Here is a 27,296-nt window from a genome sequence, read left to right as displayed (position 1 = left end):
TTAAATCAGGTAATGTTTGTAAAACGCTCAGCCTGGCAGATAACAGATGCTTAGATTGTTGATTATTACTAATACCACTGTCACTATAAAAGAGATCCATTTCTTCATTCCCTGTCACCTTATACTTACAAATGCGCACACCATTTGCCCTGGAACACTTTTCATCTCTCTGTTGGGGTCAACAGCGCACCACAAAAATCTGCATGTTCTAACTGAGCCAGAAAGAATAGAGACTCTAGCAGAAACGTGACCAACTTCTCTAAGAAATAGAATTGCCCACCCATTATTTTTTTAACTTCACTGATGTATTATTGCCATACAATAAACTGTACATCTTCAAGTGTACCATTTGATAAATTTTAACTTATGAAAAATCACTCATGAAACCACCTCCACAGTCAAGAGTGAGGGTATCCAGCACCCGCATTCCCTTGTGCCCTTGTAACCCCTCCCTCCCCCAGATAACCACTGACCTGCCCTCAGTCACTACAGGTTAGTTTGCACTTCCTATACTTTTTTTTTTAAGACTTTATTTGAGAGAGAGAGAGTGAGTGAGAGAGCACAAGTAGTGGGGAGACGGAGAAGCAGGCTCCCTGCTGAGCAGGGAGCCCTATGCGGGGCTCGATGGGGGACTCAATGTAGGGCTCCATCCCAGGACCCCCGGATCATGACCTGAGCCGAAGGCAGATGCTTAACCAACTGAGCCACCCAGGCGCCCCTGCACTTCCTATACTTTCATACAAATGAAACACACAGCTCGTATTCTTTTTGCCCTGCTTATTTCACGAAGAACAGTGACTTTGAGATTCACTCCTACTGTTCCGTGTGCTAGTATAGTAGTTCATCTCTTTATTTGGCTGAGCAGTGAGCGTTCCATTGTTTGGATAAACTATGGTTTGTTTATCCATTCACCTGTTTTTTTTTGTTTGTTTTTAAATTTTATTTATTTACTCATTAGAGAGAGAGAGAGAGAGGCAGAGGGAGAAGCAGGCTCCCAAGGAGCAGGGAGCCCGATGAGGGACTCGATCCCAGGACCCTGAGATCATGACCTGAGCCGAAGGCAGACGCTTAACCATCTGAGCCACCCAGGCGCCCTATCCATTCACCTGTTAACGGACAGCCATATTTTGGCTATTACAAGCAAAGCCGTGTGAGCCTTCCTCGCAAGTCTGTGTGTGGATATATGTTTTTGTTTTTTCCAATCCAACTTTAAAAAGAAGTATTCTCTCCAAAGGCTGGTTGCATCCAGCCTTTTCCTTAAGAACATAGAGTTGGGAGAGGCACCTTGCTGTTGGCTCAGACTCTTGTGGATTAGGTTTTTAGTCGGGCTGTTCTTCTTTGTGCTCTACTGTCACAGGATGCAAAGCACCCCTTTTCTTCTTACATTAAGTGCAGGAGCCCTGGAGATCAGTAGGGTTTTTATGGCAGCCACTGTAGGGATCTACACACAAGGACCCCTCGCAAGGGCCTGGCTCAATGAGATCAAGAGCCTGAGTCTGCAACTGCACCTGGCTTCTTAGCTCCCCCATGAGGCAGAGAAACAGGGGGAAACTGAGGCACAGAAGAGGCAATTTAATTTGGGATTGTTGGGCCAGGCGCCCTCTACTGGGACTGCCTTTCCTTTCCCACTGTGGCCTGATCTTACGTTTTATTGAGAAGCCAGATGCCTGAAGCGATGTCACTTAAAAACAAGGAATGACACACTGAGGTCTTCTTAATTAAAAGGGACAGTCTACATTATTTACCAATTAACTCCTCGCTCCTCCTCAGGGGCAGTGCTTCTAGCCTCAGGGTGCTGTAATCCTGAACGAAATATTTCCAACATCACAATGCTCATCCAAAAATAAATAAATATCAGCACCCCCGCAGATGTTTCCTTATTTGCTGAAGGAAAACGAAGATAAACACAGTTATTGTGACTCACAATATTTGTGTAAAAGACACCACAGTAGAGCCTTCCTAAGTACTCCCAACGATAATATTTGGGGAACTTTTTTATCTTAGATGGCCCTGCGCCACCTTGATGGAGCTCTGGGCTTTTCCCCCAGTGTTAACACCTAGGGTAAGTCAGAAGGGCTTCAGTGGATGGCCTGGTGCTTCCAGGAATCGCCTTCTCCCCCCAGACACGGAGGCTCCCCTCTTCAGCAGCCTCAGGGAGAACAGCCACCTGCAGCACCTGAGAGTCACCAACGGCTGAAGCAGCTGCTGCAGCTTGAGAGACTGTCAGAACTCCCCCCCCCGGGGGGGGGGCACACTGACCAGACCCCACCTCAGCTGTGACTCGGTCAGGGCGGGGCCGAAGCATCTGTGTTTCTCTCAAGTCCCCAGGGGCTGTTCCTGTTCCTGGGACCTCACTTTGCGAACCCCACGTCTAGTGCTTCTCTTTCTCCCGACTCCCTAAAATGTTCACTATCTTTTTTTTTTTTTTAAAGATTTTTTATTTATTTATTTGAGACAGAGAATGAGATAGGGCATGAGAGGGTCAGAGGGAGAAGCAGACTCCCTGCCGAGCAGGGAGCCCGACGCGGGACTCGATCCCGGGACTCCAGGATCATGACCTGAGCCGAAGGCAGTCGCTTAACCGACTGAGCCACCCGGCGCCCGCGACTCCCTAAAATGTTAATCACAGCTGGGGAACTGACTTGCAGCAGCCTGACAGGAGACCCCTCCCCAGGGGGTTTGGGCTTAACTAGGCGGGATAAGTTGGGAGGGATAAGAAAGGCCACTTTGCTGGTTCCCAGGCCTGGAGAAAGGGGAACTGTCTCAAGGGGTCAAGAGTCTGCCTGGTAGCTGACAACCTTCTGGAAGGTACCCAGATTTGGTCACTCTGTGGAGATGACTCTGTTTGGAGAGATTTATCCTGGATTCTCCGTGACCGTCTTGAAGTTCAGGGTGTCTGAGCCCAGACTTTGGGACTCAGCCAGAGAGAGGAGGGAGCCTAAGGCCTGAGCCCGAGACGCTAGTCCATCTTGGCTGCCTGAGACGGTGTCCACAGGCCTGGAGGAAAGCGGCCATTGGGATCCAGTGTCATGTTGGGGGAGCCCAGTGAGCCTGAGACCTGGGCCTGGAAGGGGGGCAAGCAGCCTGCCGGGCGGCCACCCCGAGCAGCCGAGCAGACAGTGTGGGGAAATGAGGGTGGAGATGGCTTCCCAGCTTGAGGGCAGGGGTGATGTGGGCCTGCATTCCAGCACAATGCCCTGTGTCTGGGCCTAGGAAATGAGGCACAGTGCAGCTCCCAGGGCCCTCGCAGGGCTGACCTAAGGGCTCTAGGCGCAGGTGCTGCCACCTTGGCCCACCTGTTGCTCTGGGTTCTGGCCCTGGCCCCTGGCCCCTGACATCTAACAGGCCTTCCTTACTGTGGCTACCCTCCACTCTCCCCTCCCCACCCCCGCCCCATTCTGGGCCCTTTTGGGCCTCAGGGGAGCACACTCCTGGACTGTCTGGTGTCAGACCGCCCCAGAGGCCTAGCCTTGCCACTTCCTGTTTCTCCATCCAGCTTCCCAATTCTTGGTCCTTGATGCCCACTCTGGGCCCCTCCCATTTGGAGGCCGTTCAGTGAGCCTGGCTGCATCCTGTGACTCTGCTCCTTGCTTCTGGGTGGAGCTGGGCTTACTGGCACCAAGGCAATCACTAGCCTGCTCTCAAATTCTTCTTCTTTTTTAAGATTTTATTTATTTATTTTAGAGAGAGAGAGAGAACGTGCATGGGAGCAGGGGGAAGGGGCAGGAGGGAAGTGAGAGAGAGAGAGAGAGAGGGAGAAAGAATCTGGAGCAGACTCCAGGAGACTCGGGGCTCGATCTCAGGACCCTGAGACCATGACCTGAGCTGAAACCAAGAATCGGACGCTTACCCTACTCAGCCCTCCAGATGGCCCTGCTTTCAAGTTCTTTTAAGCCTTGCACTGGCTTCTGCCTGCTGGTCTGACAAGTGGGACGATCACTTAGCATCTGTGGGCAGCACATTCTCCCTTGGTGTCAGGTTTGTTATGACGATTATGTAAGAGTGCTCATAAAATGCCTATCAATACCCCCCCGTCCTTGTCCCCACTTCCAGAACTGTGGTCCACTTTGAGCCTCCTGTCTAGCACCAGAACCTGGCCCTCAGGTTGGCAATCTGGAGCTTGGGTTATATGCTGTGGGGGTGGGGGGGAGTGTGCACTGAGGCAGAGCCAGGTGAGGCTAGAAGGGTGGCCTGGTCTCTGTCCCCCTGGGTCATGAAAGTTCAGATGACACGGGAATTTGAAAAAGTGTAGAAGATGCCCTGAAAAAAGAATTCTTAGAATGTGAAACATTTAAACAGTGAGGGTCCTTGGACTGGAAGGAAGTGAGGGGGCCATTCTCCTCCTCTGAGGTGGGACTAATTCTGGGGTACCCCATGCAGGCAATGTTTTCTGTTAAAGGAATTACAAGGGGCCCTGCAGCCTCTCTCTCAGCCGATCCGGTGCCTCACAATGCACCCGTTCCTTATCCATTATGCTCCAAATGGGAGAGGAGAGAGCAAGAGTAGGTGGCCCCTTGACAGATGGAGATTTAGGGACCCAGAGAACAGTAACCACCCCTGACACAGGTGCTCTTTACTATTACCCACACACTTTTGACCCCACTCAAGCCCACGAGGGAAGCAGGGGCCTTTGTCTCCAATGTATACAGGAAGTAGTGTCTGAAGGTGTCTGCAGGGGACTCCACCTAAGGGGACATGATGGCAGGGAATGGAGCCAGGACACCCGGCTCCAGCTGCCAGGCTCTGAGATACGTCCATGCGGCCTGGATTCCCCACGTCCCTCCATCCGAGGAGGAAGACCTGGGTTGCCCTGATGGTTGCAAAGTCCTTGCTGAGGCTTGGCCAGGAGGAAGGGAGCTGGGGTGGAGGCCCCCGCTGGCAGGAGGAAGGGGTGGCTGGTGGGCAGGGGAAGCCTCGGAAGGGAGGTTGGGCCTCCCTGGCCTGCCTGGTGTCTTGAGCCATCCTCAGACTAAGGACTTTCCTGAGACTTTGAAGATAAGCCCCTCAAAAGTGCACTGTGAAGATCCTGCTGGTTATAGCTCACAGGACACCTCCCTGGTGGGCGCCTTCCAACTTCCGTCCTTCTGAACCCTCCAGCGCGGGTGCTGGCTGAGGGAAGAGTGTTTCTTCCCGTGGACTGTCCTCTGCATATGGAAAAACTAGGGTTACTAAGTAAAACACAGAAATCTGCCTGGAGCATACTTACACGGTAAACTTACTTGTTGTGTCCTTGAAATCTGAAATTACTTGGGTGTCCTATATTTTCTTCTATTTTTTTGGTACACGTCTCTTCATTGGAAAACTCTGGGAGGCACTAGGGACTCCCTAGATCCTGCTCCCTGGGCCTGCAGCTGGATGTGCTGCAGGGCTCTGTGTCCTGAGCCAGCGGCAGCAGATTAAGACGCAGAAGCCCATGCCCAGGGTGGAGCTGAGTCCTCGTCATCAGCGTCAGTGAGCTGGGGAGGCTTCCTGGCGTCAGAGGCCTGACTCAACTCAGGACAAGGCAACCTGTTTTCTGTCACCTGGTTGGAAGCCTCCTCAGGGGCCCTCCCAGAGGCTGCCAGGGCTCTTCCATGGGACAACCAGGAGGCCAGGCAGGTAACCTCACAACAGTCACACATAGTGCTCAAGGAAGCATCTCCCAGAAGTGCCCACCTGTTTCCATCCCCGTGGAAGGAACAGACCTCCTTGGTAGCATCAGAGGGTACCTCTGGACCCCAGACCAGCAGCTGGTGGGGAACATAGGTGCCATTAGGAGTATCAGTAAAGCTGAAAGCCTGGAAGGAGAGCTTGGAGCTCTTGGGGACTTCTCGGGGCAGGAAGTGGGAAGGGGGTCCTTGCCATCCCCCAGGCACCCACGATGCCTGAGGAGACTGTAGTGTAGATCCTGGTGGGGACTGGTCACACACTTGTCTACCCACAGCTGTAAGGGCCGACGGGAGCTATCAACCATGGAATGTTCCACATGCAGCTCAGAGCCTGGGAAAACAGTGCTGATGTTGGTGGAGTTCAGAGTCTCCAGCACAAACCTGTCCTGGGCTGTAGGAAGGTATGGACCAGGCCAAAGTCTCATGCTGACGTCCAGTCATCCATCCCCAGCTAGGGAGCCAGTCACCAAGGAGTCTGGGGGTGAGATGGGGGCCTCTGGGCACCTGACCATACAGCTGACTTGATGGCAGAGGACAGCAATGGCGGGCTGCTTGGAGTGTCTAGGTGGGGGTGTGTAGACCAACGTCGGTTAAAGAATTCCACTGTTTTGCCTGAGATCCTGCAGCTGCAGACACCCCCAGAGCAAGAGGAGTCCCGACCCCAGTGCCTTGATCCTGTCTCACTAGTTGTATTTTATTTGCTGAATCTGGCAACTCCTCCCCACCCCCGCCAGCGAGGCATCCACATGGGAAGCCGTGCTGTGGTGGGAATTTCTACAGCCTTTCCTACCCCAATTCAGGATTGTTTTGGAAGCAAGTGAAACTGCCTTAAAGAGGTAGAGTGTAGGGTCAGAGGGTTGGTGGGAGGTCAGAGGAAGAACCTGAGAGGCAGGCAGGGCCTACATGAGAGTTTTTGATTCAGCATGTTAAGAAATTTCCTCTTGGCAAGGGGCCACTGTTTCAGCCAGTGTGCCTTCCCCTCCATGTGGTTCTGCCCACCAGGGCCTGGCTCAGGGGTCTGACCTCTCTTCTTCAGCTCTCTGTTCCCCAGGCCCAGCAGCTGTCCACTGCTCTTCAATGGACTCCTTACAATAACAAGTGGAGGGTTCCAGGGGACAGAAGACTAAAGGACAAGCTCTTCCCCTATCTGCCACCCCCTGGGGCTGGTTGAACTGAACTGCAGGAAATTGCAAGAAAATTCGGTCTGGGTTTGAGCAAACACCCCTTGAACTGTAATTAGAAACTTGAATCCCGCCCCACATTTACAAGGATGGCTGAAAAAACAAAAGTTAACCGAATTTTGGCACTTCTAGTTACTGCTATTTAAGACATTGCAGGGTATGTGATTTACTTCCATACTGCATTTTCGTGGTCTGTCAAGGTTTTCATGTATTTCTCAATATGTAGATAAAATACTTTCAAACAGTGGTTAATTTATGCATTTCCATCTCTCTCTCTCTTTTTAAAGATTCTATTTATTTATTTGAGAGAGAGAAAGCACAAGGGGTGGGGGGGGGCAGAGGGAGAGGAAGAAGCAGCCTCCCTGCTGAGTGAGGAGCCTGACTAGGGGCTTGAACTCAGGACCCTGGGATCATGACCTGAGCTGAAGGCAGATGCTTAACTGACTGAGCAACCCAGGTGCCCATGTCCCTCTCTTAAACTGAGCAAGTCTTTTTTTTTTTTTTTAAAGCTATTTATTTATTTGACAGAGAGCGAGCGAGCACAAGTGGGCAGAGCGGCAGGCAGAGAAGCAGGCTTCCCGCTGAGCAGGGAGCCCGATGCGGGGGACTCGAGCCCAGGACCCTGGGATCATGACCTGAGCCTAAGGCAGATGCTTAACTGACTGAGCCACCCAGGCGCCCTGAGCAAGTCTTTTTATTTCCATAAGCATTTAAGTAAAATAAAATGTTAATGTCAAATTAAAATGTTAAAATGAAAATTATCAAATAGTGTCTTTAATTGTGAAAGTGAATGATTTGCTTCATTTTCTTGCTATAAATGATTTTGAAATTTAGCACTTTTAGTTTTAGGCTTTTTTTTTTTTTAAAGTAGGCTCCACACCCAGTGCGGAGCCCACTGCAGAATTTGGACTCACAACTCTGAGATCAGAGACTGAGCTGAGATTATGAGTCAGATGCTTACCCAACTGAGCCACCCAGGCACCCCTAGCTCTTTTAAACCACCACCGAAGGGGCGCCTGGGTGGCTCAGTCGTTAAGCGTCTGCCTTTGGCTCAGGTCATGATCCCAGGGTCTTGGGATGTAGCCCCGCATCGGGCTCCCTGCTCCGTGGGAAGCCTGCTTCTCCCTCTCCCACTCCCCCTGCTTGTGTTCCCTCTCTTGCTGTGTCTCTGTCAAATAAATAAATAAAATCTTAAAAAAAAAAAAAAAAGGTTAAGCCACCACCAAAAAGTGCCAATTGAATTCCAAAATTATCATTACACTATTAAGGGCTACAGGTTTTAACTTCCTCCACGGTCCTTATAAATAATGGGCTTGCTGTAAGACCTAAAGCCAGCCAGAGGGGAGAATGCCCGGATCTGTGCCTCATCTTCTCTGGTCACTGGAAGGGTTGATTATCAGCCAAAATGCTATCCTCTGTGACATTAAAATGCAACTGTCAGTCCCTTTGGCTCCTTATTTGAATCCAAATAAAAACTGTGGTCATAAGTCAGTGCCAGCTTTGCCTTTTTAAGGCTGCTTTTTGTCTACAAATTGTTAAAAGATAAACCACAGCATATGAACAATTTTAAGAGATTCTCGGAGTGAAAATCAGTTCCCATCAGGCAGCGCCACGCTGGAAGTGGCTAGGGGCTCTCTGCAGCAGGAGTCTGGGGAGAGATACAGAGAAGAGGCAGAAATGAAGAAAGGAAATTACTGACTGGCTATAGCTTAAAGCCGAGTGGCTGTCACTGCTGTCCTTACGTTTTGATTTTGTAAACCGGAGGCATGTATAGGCTTAGATTTTGGTTTGCTTACATAGGCGGCCATGGTATTAGAGTCAGCTCAGTCTAATGGCCTCTTTAATTCAACGCTTGAGCAGAACTGGGTGCTGGGCTCTTTTCCTACACCAGGCTGTTTCACTTGTAAATCAGTGACTTCATTAACAACTGGGACTCTATTAATTCCTCCAAGGACGACCAGAAGAGGATTATAATACAGTCTACAGGGTCTGTCAATGCTGCTAAATTGGTCTATAGTCCTGGAGCCCTGGGGGAGAGAGCAAGGCACATTCTGTCAAGAAAGATCCACGGAAGGAATCAAATTATCTACACAAATTGCTGGGGAGGGACTAATGGGAGGGACCTTGGGGGTTGTCCGGGTATGGAACTTGTAGAAGGATCCTCGGGTCACTCTGGTCTGGTCTCTAGCTCGACCACGAACAACTTGAAGGCATCATCTTAGGGCTCCGGGATTTAGCAGAGTGCTTAGTGCATAGCAAGGGCCCAACACCTTGCTCTTGAAGATAAAAACTTAAAAATTTTACATGCATAGGGGAACCAAACCTAAAGAGGTTATCTGACCAAGATCATAAAGGTAGTTTCTAGCTGAGTGCTGACTTTCAATCAAGGCCGTTGCTGCTCCATCATTAGCCATCGTATGTCGTTCATTCATGGAACGTGCATTAAGTCTCCTCATCTAAGGGTGAGGGGCTGTGGGGTACAATAAGTCCCTCTTCACCTTCAGAATCATTTACAATCTACTGAGGAAGATACAATAACTGGATAAAGCGAGATACAATATATGCTGGTACTTACTAAGTGATTTAAATGAATCTTTTCTAGGAATCCTTTCCATGGACACAGATAAAGCACAAACAAACCTCCTCTTATGGTCTTTCGTATCTAAGTAAATAACCAGTTGCTTAGGCTACTGATCTTCCTAGACTCCTTTCTCCCACATTCCTGTCAACAAATCCTATTGGTTCCATCTTCAGTTCTACCCAGATCTAACCACTTCTCATACACTCTGTACTATCACCCCGAGGCCCAGCCACCGCCATCCCTCATAGGATTAGGATATTAGCTGACTGGCTTGCCTACTTCCTCCTGTGCCTTCCTTTTTTTTTTTTTTAAAGATTTTATTTATTTATTTGACAGAGAGAGACACAGCGAGAGAGGGAACACCAGCAGGGGGAGGGGGAGAAGGAGAAGCAGAAGCAGGCTCCCTGCCGAGCAGGGAGCCCGATGTGGGACTCGATCCCAGGACCCTGGGATCATGACCTGAGCCGAAGGCAGTCGCTTAACCGACTGAGCCACCCAGGCGCCCCTCCTGTGCCTTCCTTGAAACCTCTCTCAACTCAGCAGTCACAGCAACCCACAGAAGGTAAGTGGGTCAACATCATTTCACTGTTCAATACCCTCCGCCACCAGGCTCCTACCATTCCCCTCACGCATTTGGCTCTGGCCACACTAATGTCCTTGCTGTCTCTGAGCACACCCCACATTTTATTTCTTCTGCCTATGCATTTTATTTCTTCCTCCACACATCCATAGGACTCCCTTCCCTCACTTCTTCATTCAAACTCTCCTTCCTGGTGAGCCCTGCCTTGATGACCTAATTACCCAGTGTACCCCCACACCTTCCGGCCCCACGCGTGGCACTCCCTGTCTCCTGTCCTTGTTGTGCCCTGTCATACTTACTACCATCTGATAGCTTTTACTTATTCAGGCTTCCTTCTCCCTGTGGGTTGTAAGCTCCAGCAAAACAGTGATTTTGACAGTATCCTCACTCCCGACACATATTTTGATGTAGAATTTAGGAATGAGACTCAGGCTCAGGATTTGGAATTTAATACAACAGCCCACATTCCAGCGTTTCCCAAACTTTAAAAATGTGCTCCACATTAACACAAGTATCTCAGGCTCTGTATTGAAAAGGGCCTCCAGGTGAGAAGGTCCCACCCACGCATCTGTATCAGTAAGATTTTGAGCTTTTTCTGTCGTTTGAATTACAAAAAGAGGTGTATTTTCAAGTGTAAAATTATAACATTGACTATGCCCTTTCAAACCATATACCTGCCCCCCCCGGCCCCCCAAGCCCTCTGTCTCCTCTGGGAGATTCTGATAGGCTTCTTTAGGGGTCACTTACCCCATCCTGCATTGAGAATCCATCTAAAATGATGGGTGCTTCTTGAACAGCCAGTGCGGCTTTCTCAGTTCTCAGTTGAGAAATATGCTAAAGTTGGAAAACAATATTGTTCACTACAGGCAAAAGAGTTCTTCCTTGGGCGCCTGGGTGGCTCAGATGGTTAAGCGTCTGCCTTCGGCTCAGGTCATGATCTCAGGGTCCTGGGATCGAGTCCCGCATCAGGCTCTCTGCTCCTTGGGAGCCTGCTTCTCCCTCTGCCTCTCTCTCTGTCTCTCATGAATAAATAAATAAAATCTTTAAAAAAAAAAAAATTCTTCCTTGATGAGGAAAAACTTTTATATATTTAAGGACTACACTCCACGTCAAAAAGTAGATCGACACAAGGAAAGCACAAAGTTTCTGATGGTATGAAACAAAGAGGATTTGAAATACATGGCAGAAAACAAAACAAATCTTGACGGGACTTTCAACAGGTTACACCACCTCTGTTGCTAACATAAAATACAGGCATAAGCTTAAAATATGGTGCAAATGGTATCACCAAACTAAGAAGTCAAATGGGAAAATTACAAGCCAAAGAATGAATCTTTTGGCCACAGAAGATCAAACCTCAGGTAAGTATGCCTATGAGGAATCAACACCAATGTCTCTGAACATGGGTCCGTTGAGTTTGAAGCATGTCACGTCTACTCAAGAAAGGTTATTCTCTGAAGGCCACTGATGTGGGCATAGTAGTGTCAGCAATCAGAATCCAGCAGTGCGAACTATGCCTTCTTATTCCGGTGTACACATAAAGGAACTTCCTTTGGCCTTAGGGGTCTCCTCTTTTGGAATCATGCAATTTTGAAAGGGAGAAGTACGGCACCCTCTCTCATTAAAGAACTAGCTTGTTTACATCATAGAATGTAACTCGAAGTCTTCGACGTTTCTGACAAGTTCTTTTGTAATACATGAGCTAGCCTGAGTAGGATGCTGGTATTTTGATAAAAGTAGGATCCCTAGATAATCAGAACCCGAATTTCTTCCTCTTTATTAACCTTAAACTCTTCTGGAGTTACAAGGGCTAAGTTTTACGGAGGTTTATTTAGAAATGCTAAGAGGGCTGCTGTGGCCCTAATGGGGAAGTATTCTGGCTTCTCTCCTTGGGGGCACAAGTTACCCACTAACCTGGTCTTTGGTGCTGTTACTTTATATTCTCTATAGACAATTCAGCAAAATGGCACAACATGGTCAAATTCTAACATCTGGAAGGATTGCACTGAAGCTCAAGCTACAGGGCAGGGTAATGTACAGGAGTCAGTGTAGGACCTGAGTAACCAGAAGCTCTGATGTCAACTGTTTTGAGGTAAGTAGAAATGGGATTCTTCAAAAAGTCTAGGACAGGCTGAAAAAAGCTCTGAACTACTTACCCAGACAGGGACCGGGGTGGAATACAATCCTGCACGCTGGACGTGCTCGGCTATCAGGAATGAAGGGATGCTGCATGGTGCCTCTATACTGGAGGTCCTCAAAACAAGTCTGTTGAACGAATGAGCGAATATGGACCACAGTCCATCAAAAATCAGCCAAGTTAAGTGCAAGAAAAGAATCCTGAGCACTTTTAAAACAGATGGCTTTGTTCTTCTTTGTTACTGAGGACTTCTCACGTTTGCTGTTCCCTTACTGATAGGCAAGGTACAATAATTTTAAGCAAGAAATCTTAAATCAGTAAGAAAGTAAGGTCTCACAGAGAACAGACAGGCTTCTTGTAATTTATTTGAGTTATTTCCAAGCGACAGTTACAAAAGTTTTTAATTTTTATAATACTCTTGATAAGAAAATAAAATTTAAATAAAAATACATTCTCAACAATACAACATGGTTACACAAATTCACTACATTAAAGTTTTGATAACTTACATATTCAAATTGGACACTGTAAAAACCAATATTTACTAGCAACATATTAATTTCCAAGTTAATAAAAATGGAAGCAGATAATATTGGTCAAGACAGGTAATTTAACTCTAGAATGAGTCCTGTATTTTTCGCATACTGTAAGGACACCTAAAAGGCTTTTTGTAGCATTGTCATTACAGGATGTACCGTTAGAACAAATTAAAGGTGCTTTTACTTAAAAAAATAAAAAAAAAAAGGAAAAAATCTGTTTTCTAAAACCTGGCATGAATGAGCCTTTCTGATAAATGAATGAAATCAGGCTTCAGAAACAAACAAAAGCCACATCATTCATCACCTTTTTTTTTTTTTTAATAATAAGGAAAATCTAGTTTTGACATTTAACCATTACCCGTGACATTATAAACATATTTCTTTGGCAAATAAAATAATTCAATTTGATAAATTATATTCCTGGGGGTAAAAAACTTAGCTATTGCCATCATCTTAGTAAATGAATATTAAAAAACCAAACTAAAAAAAAACAACAACAAACAATAACAAGAATAGATCACCACAACTGCAACTGATGGAAATGGCTAAACTAAGAACCAGAACTGGCATTTATGGCAAGAGTTTTTAAATCATCCTTTTCTCTCCTTCTAGGCATTTTCAGGTTTTTAGGGTGAAGTGAGCTGCCATGTATTTTTTTTCAAGTGTGGAAAAGGCAGAGAAAGCAGATCTGGTAGCAAAAATCAAAATACTCATAACAACAGAGGAATGAGGCCCTTGGAAGCAAGTACCTAGGTTATTGTAGGGTCCTACTGACATGGTCTCTTATTTCAGTAGACTTTCAAAGAAGATTAATTTAATTTCACATTACTTCTTTTTGGCTGTGCCAAGCTGGTTAATTCCAGTCAAATAGGCTGTTTAAAAGTGTCATGTGAAGAACATAACTATATGACGGAACTCTTCCATTCAAATTCAGTTATGTACTCACACAGCCTTGGTCCCTTTGACAATGCCATGATCTTTAAAAGCAATCATGATTGGGGATTTGATATTAGAAATACTTAAAAAATATTTCTTTTGCCTTGAAAAAGAGCAGAGGGCTAAAACAGCCACTAAAGAATAACAAGTGGTACTTGGCAATGCTCACATGTCCTTTTCAGGTAGACATCTCAGAGACTCTTAAAAGGAAATTTCAATGTGAATGAAATTCAGCAATGAGAAATTTATTAAATGGTTAAATTCTTTCACATTTATATAAATCAGTGTAATTTATGGAATACACAAGCTCATAAAATTTAAAGGAGTCTTTCAAACTTGTCTTTAAAGTGGGCAGGAATAAACCTACCATAATGGAGACTAGGACCGATTCTTAAATAAAACCAATTGATTTTCACGAGTCATTTAGAGAAATACATTGCTCAGTTATAATCATTTCTGGAACAACTCTGATTGTATGCCAATGGTCTTTAAAAAAATTCCCTAGTAACAATATAATTTAAAAACAATTACCAATAACAAAACTGGCAAAGTGTATCCTGATATATAGCTTATGCTCAGGAAAACAAAAAAAGCACTACTAGCTAGACTTACATTAATAAGTCACAGTTTTAAACAGAAATATGTAAATACTCCAAGGTTCAAAGTACCACATTTAGAAAATGTTTTAAATTTTAAAAGACAAAATAAGAGTACCATGGTTTTTAATACTGATGAAGCAATGTGTATCCCTCTTAACTTTAAGGAGGCAACTTGCTTCGACTGCTTATTTACAATTATGGTTTTTAGGATAAAAGTAAATTATTAGGGAAAAACAGGATTCAAACAGTTGCTTGCCCAAACTCCATTTGGCTAGCAGGAAATAAGAAAACAGCAATGAAATATAAAAGTTTTCAGGAAAGCACTATTTCTAGACTTAAACACTGATCATTCAACTGATCATAAAGATTAGATACCACAGAGTATCTAAAGTATAATCTGGGGCAGCCCAGATTATTAAAGTGCGCCAAGTGACTGTTCTCGAATTAGCTCTCACCCTCACACTAGGAGGAGGGCGTCCTTATGGTGGCCCTTATAATAACAGATGAAGTCAAGTGATTTTCCCACCACCTTCTTTCACTGACTACTGTCTCTTCTTTTTCAGAAGAGATGTCCTTACAAGTCATGTTAACTTGAACTTTCAAATCAAGAATATGAGTACCTGATATTTAAAACAATGAAAAAAATTTAGTGGTCTCATTGTATTTCATCTGCCATCACTCATCCCAAATGTAAACAAGATGCACACAACAGTGTATGTTCCCTGATTCCTCCTGTCTGAGTTCTGTTTACATCTTTAAATAGGCAAAAGGAGCTACCAACCTTCAAGGATGCTCTGGCAGTTTTCAAAAGTCCCTACTGTAATCTGTAATGACTAACAGACGAAAGGAAAACCCCCTTTTTTTTTTCTTTTTTGAAGAGGGAGGGTCTGGATGAACTAAAGGGAAAGCTCTGAAGTGTCATGGGCTGGATTTTCTAGTAAAACACAACACTGGCAGTATAGAGCAGGCACTGATGGTAGTGAGAAGTCCACAGAACATGGAGTGTCACAGCAAGAGATGGTTTCTTGTTATGGAGGAGTTCTCCTTTTGTTATAAAGCTTCTTTAGGAAGATTCTTTCTATTAAAAAGAAGCTGCAGACACATGGCTTTTGACATATAAGATATGAAGGGAATCTTTGAGTTTCAAATTCTCTAGTAATGCATCAACAGTGGGATTCCCAGTTACTTTCAACTATTAAATATTAAATATAATGTGAATATAGGTGATACTGAAGCCAATGTTCATTCTTAAATACCAGGAACAAAATAAACAATGAAATGAGAAACTCCAACAAAAATAGTATTTTCCAGTTCTTCTGAATCAGTTGGTCATATTCTAAGATGTTTTTCCTACAATTGGATTTTCCCTGGAAAATAAAAGAAAACCATTTTTCAAAAGAATATATAACATTTTAAAAAGTGACAAATTATCTCACAGTATCCATTAAGTATTTGTAATTTTCCCTTGATAATCTCTCATGTCATTTTTTTTTTTTTTTACAGATTTTATTTATTTATTTGTCAGAGAGAGAGCGCACAAGCAGGGGGAGCGACTGGCAGAGGGAGAAGCAGGTTCCCTGCTGAGCAAGGAGCCCGATGTGGGACTCGATCCCAGGACCAGGACCGACTGAGCCATTCAGGCATCTCTCTCATGTCAACTCTTAATTCATTAACTCAAGAAGTATTTACTGATCACCTATTAAATGTTAGGCACTATTTTAGAAGCTGTGGATACAGCAGTGAATAAAATAGACAAAACCTTGCTCTCACGGAGCTTACTTTCTGTTATAGGGAAAGTAAAATGAACAAGGAAACTACTTAGTACAAGATAGACTGATTTTTTTTTAAAGATTTATTTATTTATTTATTTATTTATTTGGTGTGGGGGGGAGAGGGAACACGAGCACCTGTGTGCTTAGAGGGAGGGGCAGAGGAGAGAAGCAGACTCTCACTGAGTGGGGAGACAGGGGTAGGGCTTGATCCCACAATTCAAGTGGAAATCAAGAGCTGGACACTCAACCTACCGAGCCACCCCAGGCACCCCAAGAGACTGGTATATATATGTATTATTTATTTATTTATTTTTAAGATTTTATTTATTTATTTGAGAGAGAGAATGAGAGAGAGAGAGCATGAGAGGGGGGAGGGTCAGAGGGAGAAGCAGACTCCCCGCTGAGCAGGGAGCCCGATGCGGGCCTTGATCCCGGGACTCCAGGATCATGACCTGAGCCGAAGGCAGTTGCTTAACCAACTGAACCACCCAGGCGCCCATATATATGTATTTTTTAAAGATTTCATTTATTTATTTGAGAGAGAGAGAGCAAGAGAGAGAAAGTACAAGTGAGGTGAAGGGCGGAGGGAGAAGCAGGCTCTGCTGAGCAGGGAGCCCAACGTGGGGCCCGATCCCAGGACTCCGATATCATGACCTCAGCCGAAGGCAGACACCCAACAGACTGAGCCACTCGGCATCCCAAGACTGATATTTTTTAATGGAGAAAAATAAAGGTGGGAAAAGGTAGGGTGGTCAGGGGTGGGGGACAGATACTATTTAAGAAGAGTGGTCAAGGGCGCCTGGGTGGCTCAGTTGGTTAAGCGACTGCCTTCGGCTCAGGTCATGATCCTGGAGTCCCGGGATCGAGTCCCGCATCGGGCTTCCTGCTCAGCAGGGAGTCTGCTTCTCCCTCTGACCCTCCCCCCTCTCATGTGCTCTCTCTCATTCTCTCTGTCTCAAATAAATAAATAAACTATTAAAAAAAAAAAAAGAAGAGTGGTCAAGCACTGGCTAGGACCTCAAACGGAAATTTCTGGGGACTCCAAGAAAACTATATTAGCACTGTTGGAAGAGAACCAATTACACTAATGTAGAGAAGACAGGATTCAGATGGTTACAATAGCCTTTTTCTATCCAGGGAGAACACACATCTGTCAAACTGATTTTTATTGTTCATAAACCACAAATTAATAATCACATTTTTTTTAAAGAGAGAGAGTGGGGAGAGGCAAAGAGTGAGGGGGAGAGAGAATCCCAAGCGGGCTCCTCGCCCAGAGCAGAGCCTGGGGAGGGGGTTGCCCTCAATCTACAATCTTGAGATCATGAGCTGAAACCAAGAGTCGGGATGCTCGACTGACTGAGCCACCTAGGTGCCCCAATAATCACATTATTTTTAAAGAATGCTTAAAACAGTGGGGCCAGGATTCAAAGCCCCTCACTAATCAGCTGTATGACCTTTGACAAAGCACTTAACATCTCTGAGCCTCAGTTTCTCTAGCTGTAAAATAGGAATAACCATGTTGGACTGATGTGAGGATGAATGAGACAGTGTGCACTGTGGTCTAAGAACTATCCCCTCCCTATTCACCTTTGTGCAAACAGAACTCTGATCCTAGTGCTGATACTGTGCAGCCCCATGTTCCAGGGAAAGCTGGGGTAACTTTAGATAAGGTTCTTTTCTCTTAGTGAGAAGGAAATAATGTCTTTCTGCCTCTGGATACTATTATATAAAAATAGTGAACTGTTGCAGCTCATCCATGACCATGAAGGGACAAACCTTAGGAATACAGAAATCATCTTGTTGAGGACGGGTAAGTGGCTGGATGGTGCTTGGTAACAATACAGAGCTGCTGGACCAACCAACTATGGAAGTTAGGACTTAATTTGTGAGATTAAAAAATTTCTCTTGGATGGCTCAGCTGGTTAAGGGTCTGCCTTCAGCTTGGGTCATGATCTCAGGGTCCTGGGATCGAGCCCCGCATCAGGCTCTGTGCTCAGTGAGTTTGCTTCTCCCTCTCCCTCTGCCCTTCCCCTCAGCTCGTGCTCTCTCTCTCAAATAATAAATAAATAAAATCTTAAAAAAAATTAAATTAAAATAAAATTTTTCCTATTGGTTTAGCCACCTCAGTGGGGATTCTAAAAACACGCTGCATAATATGATGTAATATAATAGGTACACTGCCTGGTGGTGGACTAAGCTCCTAATAAAGTGTTAGATGTTGCTGCTGTTATCCACTGTAATAGTCACCTACATCTGAGATGGGTCCAAAGACTCAACTATGAAGTACTTGTAGCATTTTCACAGGTGATGTTTTTTTTCAGTACTTAGTATGTATAAGGCACTGTAGAAGATACTAAGATGGAAGAGGGAGGGTAAAAACAAAACAAAAACAAAAGCTACTACGTATATGACTTAATGAAATAATTTGAACATTAAAAGTGGTGATCAACCACAGCACCAACATAATGAAACAGTAGCAGAACTGCAAAGACAAAGACCACTGTGTGAGTGTCCAGGGGAACTTTTTCACAAGAGAAACCTTCTGAGCTGGGTCTTGAAAGATGAAGGTAAGCAGGAAGCCTGCATGTCAGGTGTGAGTAAAGAGTAGTAGTTGGAATCTCAAACAATGTTTACAAATATGTTTAAAGAATCTTAAGAATACTTACTTGCTCCCATATTTTGCACTACTTGATCTTTTCTTCCTATACTTTTCATGAGGTTCATCCAGCTTCTCTATGATGCTTTTTATTTGCTGAATTGTCTTAAAGGTTGTTACAGAATCCTCGATTACAAAGTTAGAATAATCATCAGGCTCTTTCTGTGGTCCTTGGTAGACTGCTATAGTTCCACAAGCCTCTAAAAGGAGCAGTAAAATCTCTTATCAGAAAACTAATTCCATAAATGTAATTTTTAGTATACATAAGAACTTTGAGTGTCTCAAGCTGGGAAGACTTCCCCTGGAAATGCACAGATAACCCACATACTTTCATTTTATTAATTACGAACAGCACATTTATGCAAAAACAGTATCTTTGTGAGTATCTGTGAAAAACACCCCTTTGGGAGTTTATCAATGTCCACATAAGTAACATTTTGGTAAAGCTTTGAGTATTTTCAACTTTAAGACAATGCCAAAGCAATTACTTCAGGAATTGGTAACAAAGGATCGTGGTTATGTAAAAATATTTTAATTGTATATTTACCTTCCATTTTCTGCAGCTTAAGCAAACTGAGGGTAAAAAGGGAATAAATTCTTTCTGTTTCTCTGTCTTCATCAATATCTATTTGGATATCTGCAGGGACACCTCTATGATAAAAATGAAATTAAAGACATTGAAAAATTTCATTTTGTTAACATGCCAAAGATTTTTGGTGACTTGGGATTAAAAAGCAGAACCTCAGAACTTTGCAGGAGGAAACTCAGAGATCTAGTCTCATTTGACAATTTAATAAAATGGGGCCAAGAGAGGTTTGGTCATTACAGAACTCTAATCCAAAATCCAATCTAAAAAGAAATCATTTTCGTAATACCTATGCTTCATCACAAAAGCACTACATTACTTCTTAAGTCCACGGGGCTACAATGGCTGTTCCATACAGTTAGAAAGAGAATGCAAAGTCCCTCCTTGCTCAGGCTTATGCATCTACTTCGACATTGCTCCCCCCACCCCACTTTTTTTGACTTGTGCCAACCACTACTTATTTGAGAACATTTTCATCACCCCAGAAGAAACCCTGTATCCATTAGCACTCCCCAAACCTTCCTCCCTCCAGGCCATCACAACCACTAATCTACTTTCTGTCTATAAATTTACCTATTCTGGATAGTTTTCATAAAAGTCATCATATAGTATACGGCCTCTGTTTCTGGCTTCTTTCACTTGGCATGTTTTCAAGGTCCACCCGTGTTGCAGCATGTATCAATACTTTATTCCATTTTACGGCTGATAATATTTCATTCTATTGATATACCACACTGCTTTTTTTAAATCAGAAAGAAACTTACGCAGTACATGGCTTGCAGCCGAGAGCGTTCTCACTGGTCTCCAGACAGCAGAGCCAGTTTCCATTGAGATATGCAGACGGGTGATAAAAGCTGAGCCTGTTCTGATTGCATCGGCTCACCCTGCAGAGGACGTCTATCCATTCATTAGCTTCTACACAATTATTTGCCTGGACATAGAGTGGCTTCTCCATATGTATTACTTGGAACATCTTCATAGGCAATTAAGATAAAAAGTTAGTAAGAGAGTCTAAAAACCAACACAGTACAAACAGAAAAAGGTATGTAAGAGAAAAATAGATTGCTTGGCTAGATAACTGCTGCTCAGATATCTTACAAATTGTTACTTTTCAAGTAAATTAGTTCCAAGGACAATCTGAGTCACATGGTACTAAGTACAATAGAATATAATTTTTAGAAGTCACACATGTCCAAAGAATGGACTATCATATAAGTAAGAATGAAGGAAGGGAACTTCAGATGGAGGAAAAAGTATGAGTAAGGGCAAAGCAGTGGGAGAATACAGAGAAACAGGAAATCACCCTCACTGGTTTGAGTTACAGTATATAAGATTGCACAGACTGGCTGGGACTATATTATTAAAGACTTGAATGTCAAGTTGAAAGGTCAGATTAGAGAAGTACTGAGAAAAGTACCTTTAACTTAATAGGCTAGGCAGACTATACAAGGCATCAATCACAATGGACAATTTATTTATTTAAAAAAATTTTTAAACATTTTATTTAAAAAAATTTTTATTTGAGTATAGTGGAGATACAATGTTAGTTTCAGGAAAAATAATGGACAATTTTAAGACAGTTCTAGTCAACAATTAATTAAAATAGTAATGATTAATGGCAAATACAAAACCCTGAAAATTTTTGATCAAGTAATATGTGCAATTTAAAAAGCTTTAAGTGATTATTCATGTAACTTACATTTTTCTTGTTGAAAGAGCTCTCTTCCAGTTTTTCCACAGCAAGAATGTTTTTCACTGGAATTGTGTAAATTGCATCTTTGCCTAAATAATAAAAGAAGAACAAAATTAAAATGATTTCCATCAGAATTGTAAGAGGTTAATTACATAAGGTTTAAGTTCATCCTCTTCGTAGTAGGAATATAAGTAACCTAAAGATTTCCTAATGATGTACATATAAGTATTCTTTGTTTTATGGAACAGATGAATTTTGCTTGTTTTCTGAAAGTTACTTTCTCTTTACCTTTTTCAATATAAAATTTAAAACATTTTTAAAGAAAAATATGGGAATAAATTTGATCTTGATATAGAAAATTGGAATGTTGTTGTATTTTGTAACAATTATATGGAACTGAAAAAATAATATACTTAGCAGTAGAAGCCTGGTCAATACTTGCCCAGACATGTAATTTTCTTTCAGGGAGTTCTCATGCAAGGGGTGAATCAGACTGCTAAGTGGATTTTTCTGTTTTAACAGTCTAATATTTAAGGGATTGACCCTGAAAACAATGATTTAAAATTGAAAAGTTGTTTATTACTATCATATATTGGCTGATCAGATGACTAGAACTACCAAATTTACTCTAAGAGATATAGGGAACAAGAGTAAAAATTTTATTTGGTAGAGTGAATCCTTTACACCTAATTTAAGAATTTGGAAATTTGGGTTTGCCTTTTAAAGGAGCTCCATTATAATATGCATGATGATATGACGCATTTTGATTTACAATTTACCTGAGAATAGACTATCATATCATAGAAACTATAAGCAAATATAATTATGGCTTTTCCTGGTCATTTTGTAATGTTCTTAGAAAAATCGAAGCTTTGCTTTAATTCTCCCAGAGTTTAAAGCGGAGTTCAATGACATGTATACTGAAGAGCTGGAAGTTAAGAACTTTACGTTCATGCTGGTCCATGGGTTAATGTACACCTTTCTGGTCAAAGACAATTATTTGGTTAGTAAATGTTTTGGGTCTTGAACAGACAGACAGGTTAAGCCCGGTTGCTGGTATAAAATCTAAAATTTGTGTAATTCAAGCAGATCTGATGTATAATTGTTTAGAAAAGATAAAGTTACTTAATTAAACTATCATACATTTAATGTCTAGTATATACCAGACACTCTTCTAACCACCTGGGACACAGCAGTAAACAGAACATATAAGGCCCCTAATGAAGTGTGCATTTAGGTCTGGAAAGACTGACAAAAGACAAATATTAGGTAGACATAAATGCTATAATGAAAATAACCTAAGGTGATATAATAGAAAGTAGCTGGGAAGTTCCTTTAAATTGGATGGTTGGGGAAAACTTTTCTTAGGAAACATTCAAATTCAACAAATACAAATCCTAAGTGCATGAGAAAATAAGACTATCAGCAGTATCCTGGAAGCAGACAAGATCAAATATATGGCAGCGGGGGGAGGGGAGAGTAAACTGAAGGAAGCCACAGCCCGAACCACATGTAGGAAAAGACATCTGCGTAAGTAGGAGTAGTGAGAAGACAGCTTCAAGCCAGAGTCACTGGACACAGAGAGCTGGGGACTGGGGACACAAGGACACACACACACACACACACACACACACACACACACACTCAGACATACATCAGGATGATTAACAGGTAAGCTGCGTCTGGAAGAGCTCCCCCTCCCTCAGCTTGTACCAAGCGGCAGTCAACAGAGGCTTATTTCCCAGGCTAACAAGCAGTAATGATGCCTACTAGAGGGGCAGAGCGGTGCTCTGTCACAGGTAGTCGCTGGCCCTCAGGAGGGAAGGAGAGCACGCACACCAGAAGACAAGCAGCAGGCTTGCCCCTCGGCAGCTTGTCCTGTACCTCCCTCACAACCACTGGCAATAAGCTACCGAACACTCAAGCAGGTGAACAGAGTGTAAACACACACAGATGAGCAAATCACCAAAAAGATCACCAAATGATGAGGGAAATCAGCACCCTGAAAGAGAGACACAGATACAACAAAGAGGATAACATCTGAGGAAATGAAGGATACAATGAAGTACCTCTGGGTACTGATCTACATGGAGTAGCACCACACAGATTCCAGAGAATTTAGTAATTTTGCAGGAAGTTTCTATCTTTAGATTTGTTGAACACACAAAGCAATCACATTCCCTAGAACTGTTGTATTTGTTCATTTCTGGGCAAATTATAACATAGCATATGTAGAGAAAGTATATTGCTCCCAGGCACATATATTATCATGATGTTATTAGAGTTAACTTCACAGTTACTAGTGTTAACTGAAATGAATTGCAAGGTGATTAGATTTTACTGAGGACTCTCCAAAAATACAGTACAAAAGGACAAAAAAAGAGAAAGTTAAAAAAGTTAAGAGCCATGATGGATGGATGTATAAATTTTAATACCTAATAAGAATTCCAGAAACAGAACAGAAAGAGTGTTCAGGAGAAAACGACCAATGAAAATGTCCCAGAGATAAAAAACCAGAAATCTCCAGACTGAAAGGATCCAACAAGTGCTGAGCAGCACGGAAGGAAAAAGTCCATAACCTCACACTGGGGAGTAAAATATTAGAACTTGTAAAGAAATTCCTAAGAGTTACTAGGGAAAAGAATCAAGACACAACCAGACTGACATCAAAATTCTCACCAGCAACAATGGAAATTAGCAAACCATGGAGTAGTATCTTCAAAGTTCTCAGGGAAAATGATTTTAAATTGTCTATCATTTAAGCGTAAGGGTGAAATAGACTTTTAAAAAAATATGCATGGACTCAGAAAATTTACCAGCCATAAACCCTACTGAAATAATTCTTTGAGAAAGCACTCTTGCAAAATAAATAATAAATGCAGGAAAAGGCAAATATGTAAGAAATAGTGCTGAGCAAAGAAATTAGCGAAACTGACAAACATGGATAGAAAATCATGCAAGAATAATGTAAGAAGGCAAAAGAAAAAGAGAACCTAGTCTTACAGTTCCATATGACTTCATTAAGGAGATGCTTGGGAAAATAACAAATTCAAAGCAACCTATTATTCTTTTCCTAAGTGAATGGGGGCTTTGATTAACTGTAGACATTAAGATAAACATGTAAGTTTAAATTTGTCTGTTAACAATCTTAGAGTACAAATAGGATGCCCAAATTCTCTCACGGGGGGGATGCTGGGGGGGGGGGGGGAGAAAGCATGCAATCAAGGGCTTAATTAGTCCAATAAAAAGGCAGGAAAGGAAAAATAAACCTAATAAACAGAAAAGCCTAGTAAACAGAAAATACAAAACAAAGCAGTAATCATAGTAATCACAATAAATGTGAGTGCATTAAATTTCCCCTTAAGGGGCACCTGGGTGGCTCAGTTGGTTAAGCGTCTGCCTTTGGCTCAGGTCATGATCCCAGGGTACTGAATTTGAGCCCTGCATCAGGCTCTCTGCTCAGCGGAGAGCCTGCTTCTCCCTCCCCGCTGCCTGCAGCTCCCCCTGCTTATGTTCTCTCTGTGTCAAATAAATAAATAAAATCTTTAAAAAAAAAAAAAAAAGATGAATGAAACCCAGTTTCAGTTAAAATTTCTATTACCTCTTCAAAAAGTTGAACCTAAAGTTACCATATGACTCACCAATTCCATCCCTAGGCATATATACCCAAAAGAACCAAGAAACATTATATCCACACAAAAACTTACACAGGAATATTCAGAGCAGAATCATTCATAATAGGAAAAAACTGGAAACAATCTGTCCAACTTTTGAATGGATAAACAAGATCTGGCCTATATCCATACAATGTAATATTATTCAGCCATAAGAGGAATAAAGTACTGACTCATGCTATATCACGGATCAGCTTGGAAGACATTATGCTAAGAGAAAGAAGCCACTCTTAAAAGGTTATATATTTTATGAGTCCATTTATAGGAAATGCCCAGCATAGGCAAATCCATAGACCTAGAAAGTAAATAGATGGTTGTTGGGAGCTAGGAGAATGGAGGTATGGAGAGTGACTGCTAATGGGCATAGGACTTCTTTCTGGGGTGAGAAAATGTTCTGGAACTAGTGATCTTACAACTTTGTGAATATAACAAAAAAAGCTTTCTGGGATTTAAAGTAGGAAGGACTGTGTTAAAATCAAGATAAATTTGAGAAGTTTGAGAAGTGACTTCTTAAAAAATATTGAATTTTCAAATCCACAAACATGATGTACGCCTTTTACGTCTTCTTTATTTTATCTTAGCAATGTTCTGTAGTTTTCAGTGCAGAAGTCTTGTACTTCTCGGGGCGCCTGGGTGGCTCAGTCGTTAGGCGTCTGCCTTCGGCTCAGGTCATGATCCCAGGGTCCTGGGATCGAGCCCCGCATCGGGCTCCCTGCTCCGCGGGAAGCCTGCTTCTCCCTCTCCCATTCCCCCTGCTTGTATTCCCTCTCTTGCTGTGTCTCTCTTTGTCAAATAAATAAATAAAATCTTAAAAAAAAAAAAAAAAAAAGAAGTCTTGTACTTCTCTGGTTAATTTATTCCTAATTATTTTTTTTTGGGGGGGGAGGGCTACTATAAATGGTATTTTAAAAATTTCATTTTCTAACCATTTCCCTCCAGTGTATAGAAATAGAGTTGATTTGTATGTATGAATCATGTATCCCACGGCCTCACTAAATTCATTTATTGGTTCAAGTACTTGTTTTGAAGATTCCTTAGGATATTCTATGTATGCCTCCCCCGCCCCCCCCTTTTTTGGCCTTATTACATTACAACCTCCATGTTGAGTAGAAATGATCTAAGTAGATAATCCTTGCTTTGCTCCTGATCTTGGATATGATGTTCTCTTTATTGTATTTATTGATATGACTGTGTTTTGCTATTTCTTGTTTCATTTTGTTTCCCATTTACTGCATCTGATCTTTGCTCCTCTGTTCTTCCTCTCCTGCCACATTTATTTATTTACTTTTTGGGTAAGGGAGAGGGGATGAGCTATACTTTTTTCTAAAAATGTTTTTGTTCTGGCAATTATAGTATACAGCCCTCATTATGGTCTACTTAAAATTAAAAAATTAAAATTATTGTGTCACTTCACATAAAATGTAAGAGCTTTGCAAATAATTTACTCCAGTCCTATATTTTACATCTACATTTGTTATAAACTGTGCAATTAAATGTTACAAATTTTGCTTATTAAACAGTTGCTTTTTAAGGAAAATGAGAGAAAAGACATTCTTACATTTACCTACATATTTACCATTTCCAGTGTTCTTCATTCCTTCCTGTTGATCTAAGTTTCCATCTGGTGTTACTTCACTTCAACCTGAAGAATTTCCTTTAGCGTTCCTACAGTGAAAACCTGTTTGCAATGGAGTCTCCCAGCTTTCATTTACCTAAAGGATATTTTCATTTTTAAAGTAAATTTTCACTAGAATTCTAGGTTGAGAGTTTTATTTTCTTCAGCATTTTAAAGAGGTCATTCTATTGTCTTTTTGCTTTGGTTGCTTCTTATGAGAAGTTAGCTGTCAAGCGTATTGTTGTTCTCCTGTATGCAATTTGTCTTCTGTTCTTCTGCTTTTGAGATTTTCTGTATCTCTTTGGTTTAATTTAATTACTATATGTCTAAGTGTGATTTTCTTTGTATTTATCACACCTGGAGGTCACTGAGTTTCTTAGATCTTTAAAATAATGTTTTTCACCACATTTGAGGCCATTATTATTTTAAATATTTTTTCTGCTCTACTCTTTACTCTCCTGACACCAACCAGGCACAAGTTAGGCTGTCTGATATTGTTCCAAAAGCCACTGAGGTTCTATCGTTTGTTGTTTTTTTTCTCTCCTAGTCTTTTTTCTCTGTGTTCCCAGATTGGATAATTTCTACTAATCTATCTTCAAGTTCCCTGAACTTTTCTTTAATATTTCAGTTGAAATATTGCATTTCTAGATTTCCATCTGATTCCTTTTAATAGTTTCTAATGTTTCTTTTGCTGAAATCCCTCGTTTCTTTACTCATGACTATCTTTTACATCAAGTCCTTCAAGTACTTGTAATACCTTTAAAGTTCATGTCTGTATATCCTATTTTACCGTTTCTTCTCAAACTTGTTAATGTTTCACTGTATACTGCACATAAGGAATGACACACTGTAGAGACCGTATTCAGTTACCTTCCCTTGAACAGTTACATTAATTAAATAACTCTGAGACTTGGCTTTATACCTTATTCTTAATCTTAGGACAGTCTTTACTGCTGAGCCACTGCCTTTTTGCTATTTCAAAATGAAAACCCCAGGGTGTTCATGAAGCCCTTCTAAAATTCCAAAATGTTTCTCCTGGGAAGAAAAGGAATTGAAATTTCTGTTCATCTTTTTAAGTCTTTCCTGTTACTACTTTTCA

At 42.3% G+C, this 27,296-nt stretch overlaps 1 protein-coding gene across 2 annotated transcripts in view; it reads right to left on the bottom strand.

Moving 5' to 3' along the window:
- Window positions 1–12,465: 12,465 nt before the first annotated feature.
- The window catches only part of RASA2 (RAS p21 protein activator 2), a 127,349-nt gene continuing 112,518 nt past the window's right edge, over window positions 12,466–27,296 (bottom strand). For both annotated transcript variants that reach the window (XM_034995995.1, XM_034995999.1), the window contains exons 20-24: window positions 20,915–20,997; window positions 19,980–20,188; window positions 19,177–19,280; window positions 18,640–18,829; window positions 12,466–15,568 (exon numbers count right to left, since the gene is read on the bottom strand). In XM_034995995.1, the coding sequence (XP_034851886.1) occupies window positions 15,538–15,568; window positions 18,640–18,829; window positions 19,177–19,280; window positions 19,980–20,188; window positions 20,915–20,997 (617 nt within the window). In that variant the 3' untranslated portion in view covers window positions 12,466–15,537. The remainder of the gene's footprint in view (window positions 15,569–18,639; window positions 18,830–19,176; window positions 19,281–19,979; window positions 20,189–20,914; window positions 20,998–27,296) is intronic.

Source organism: Mirounga leonina, unplaced genomic scaffold, assembly GCF_011800145.1.
Source record: "Mirounga leonina isolate KUSES-001 unplaced genomic scaffold, KU_Mleo_1.0 Mir_115, whole genome shotgun sequence".
In the NCBI taxonomy this organism is placed as follows: domain Eukaryota; kingdom Metazoa; phylum Chordata; class Mammalia; order Carnivora; family Phocidae; genus Mirounga; species Mirounga leonina.
Note: the sequence above shows the minus strand (reverse complement) of the source record. Positions and strands in the feature narration are given on the sequence as shown.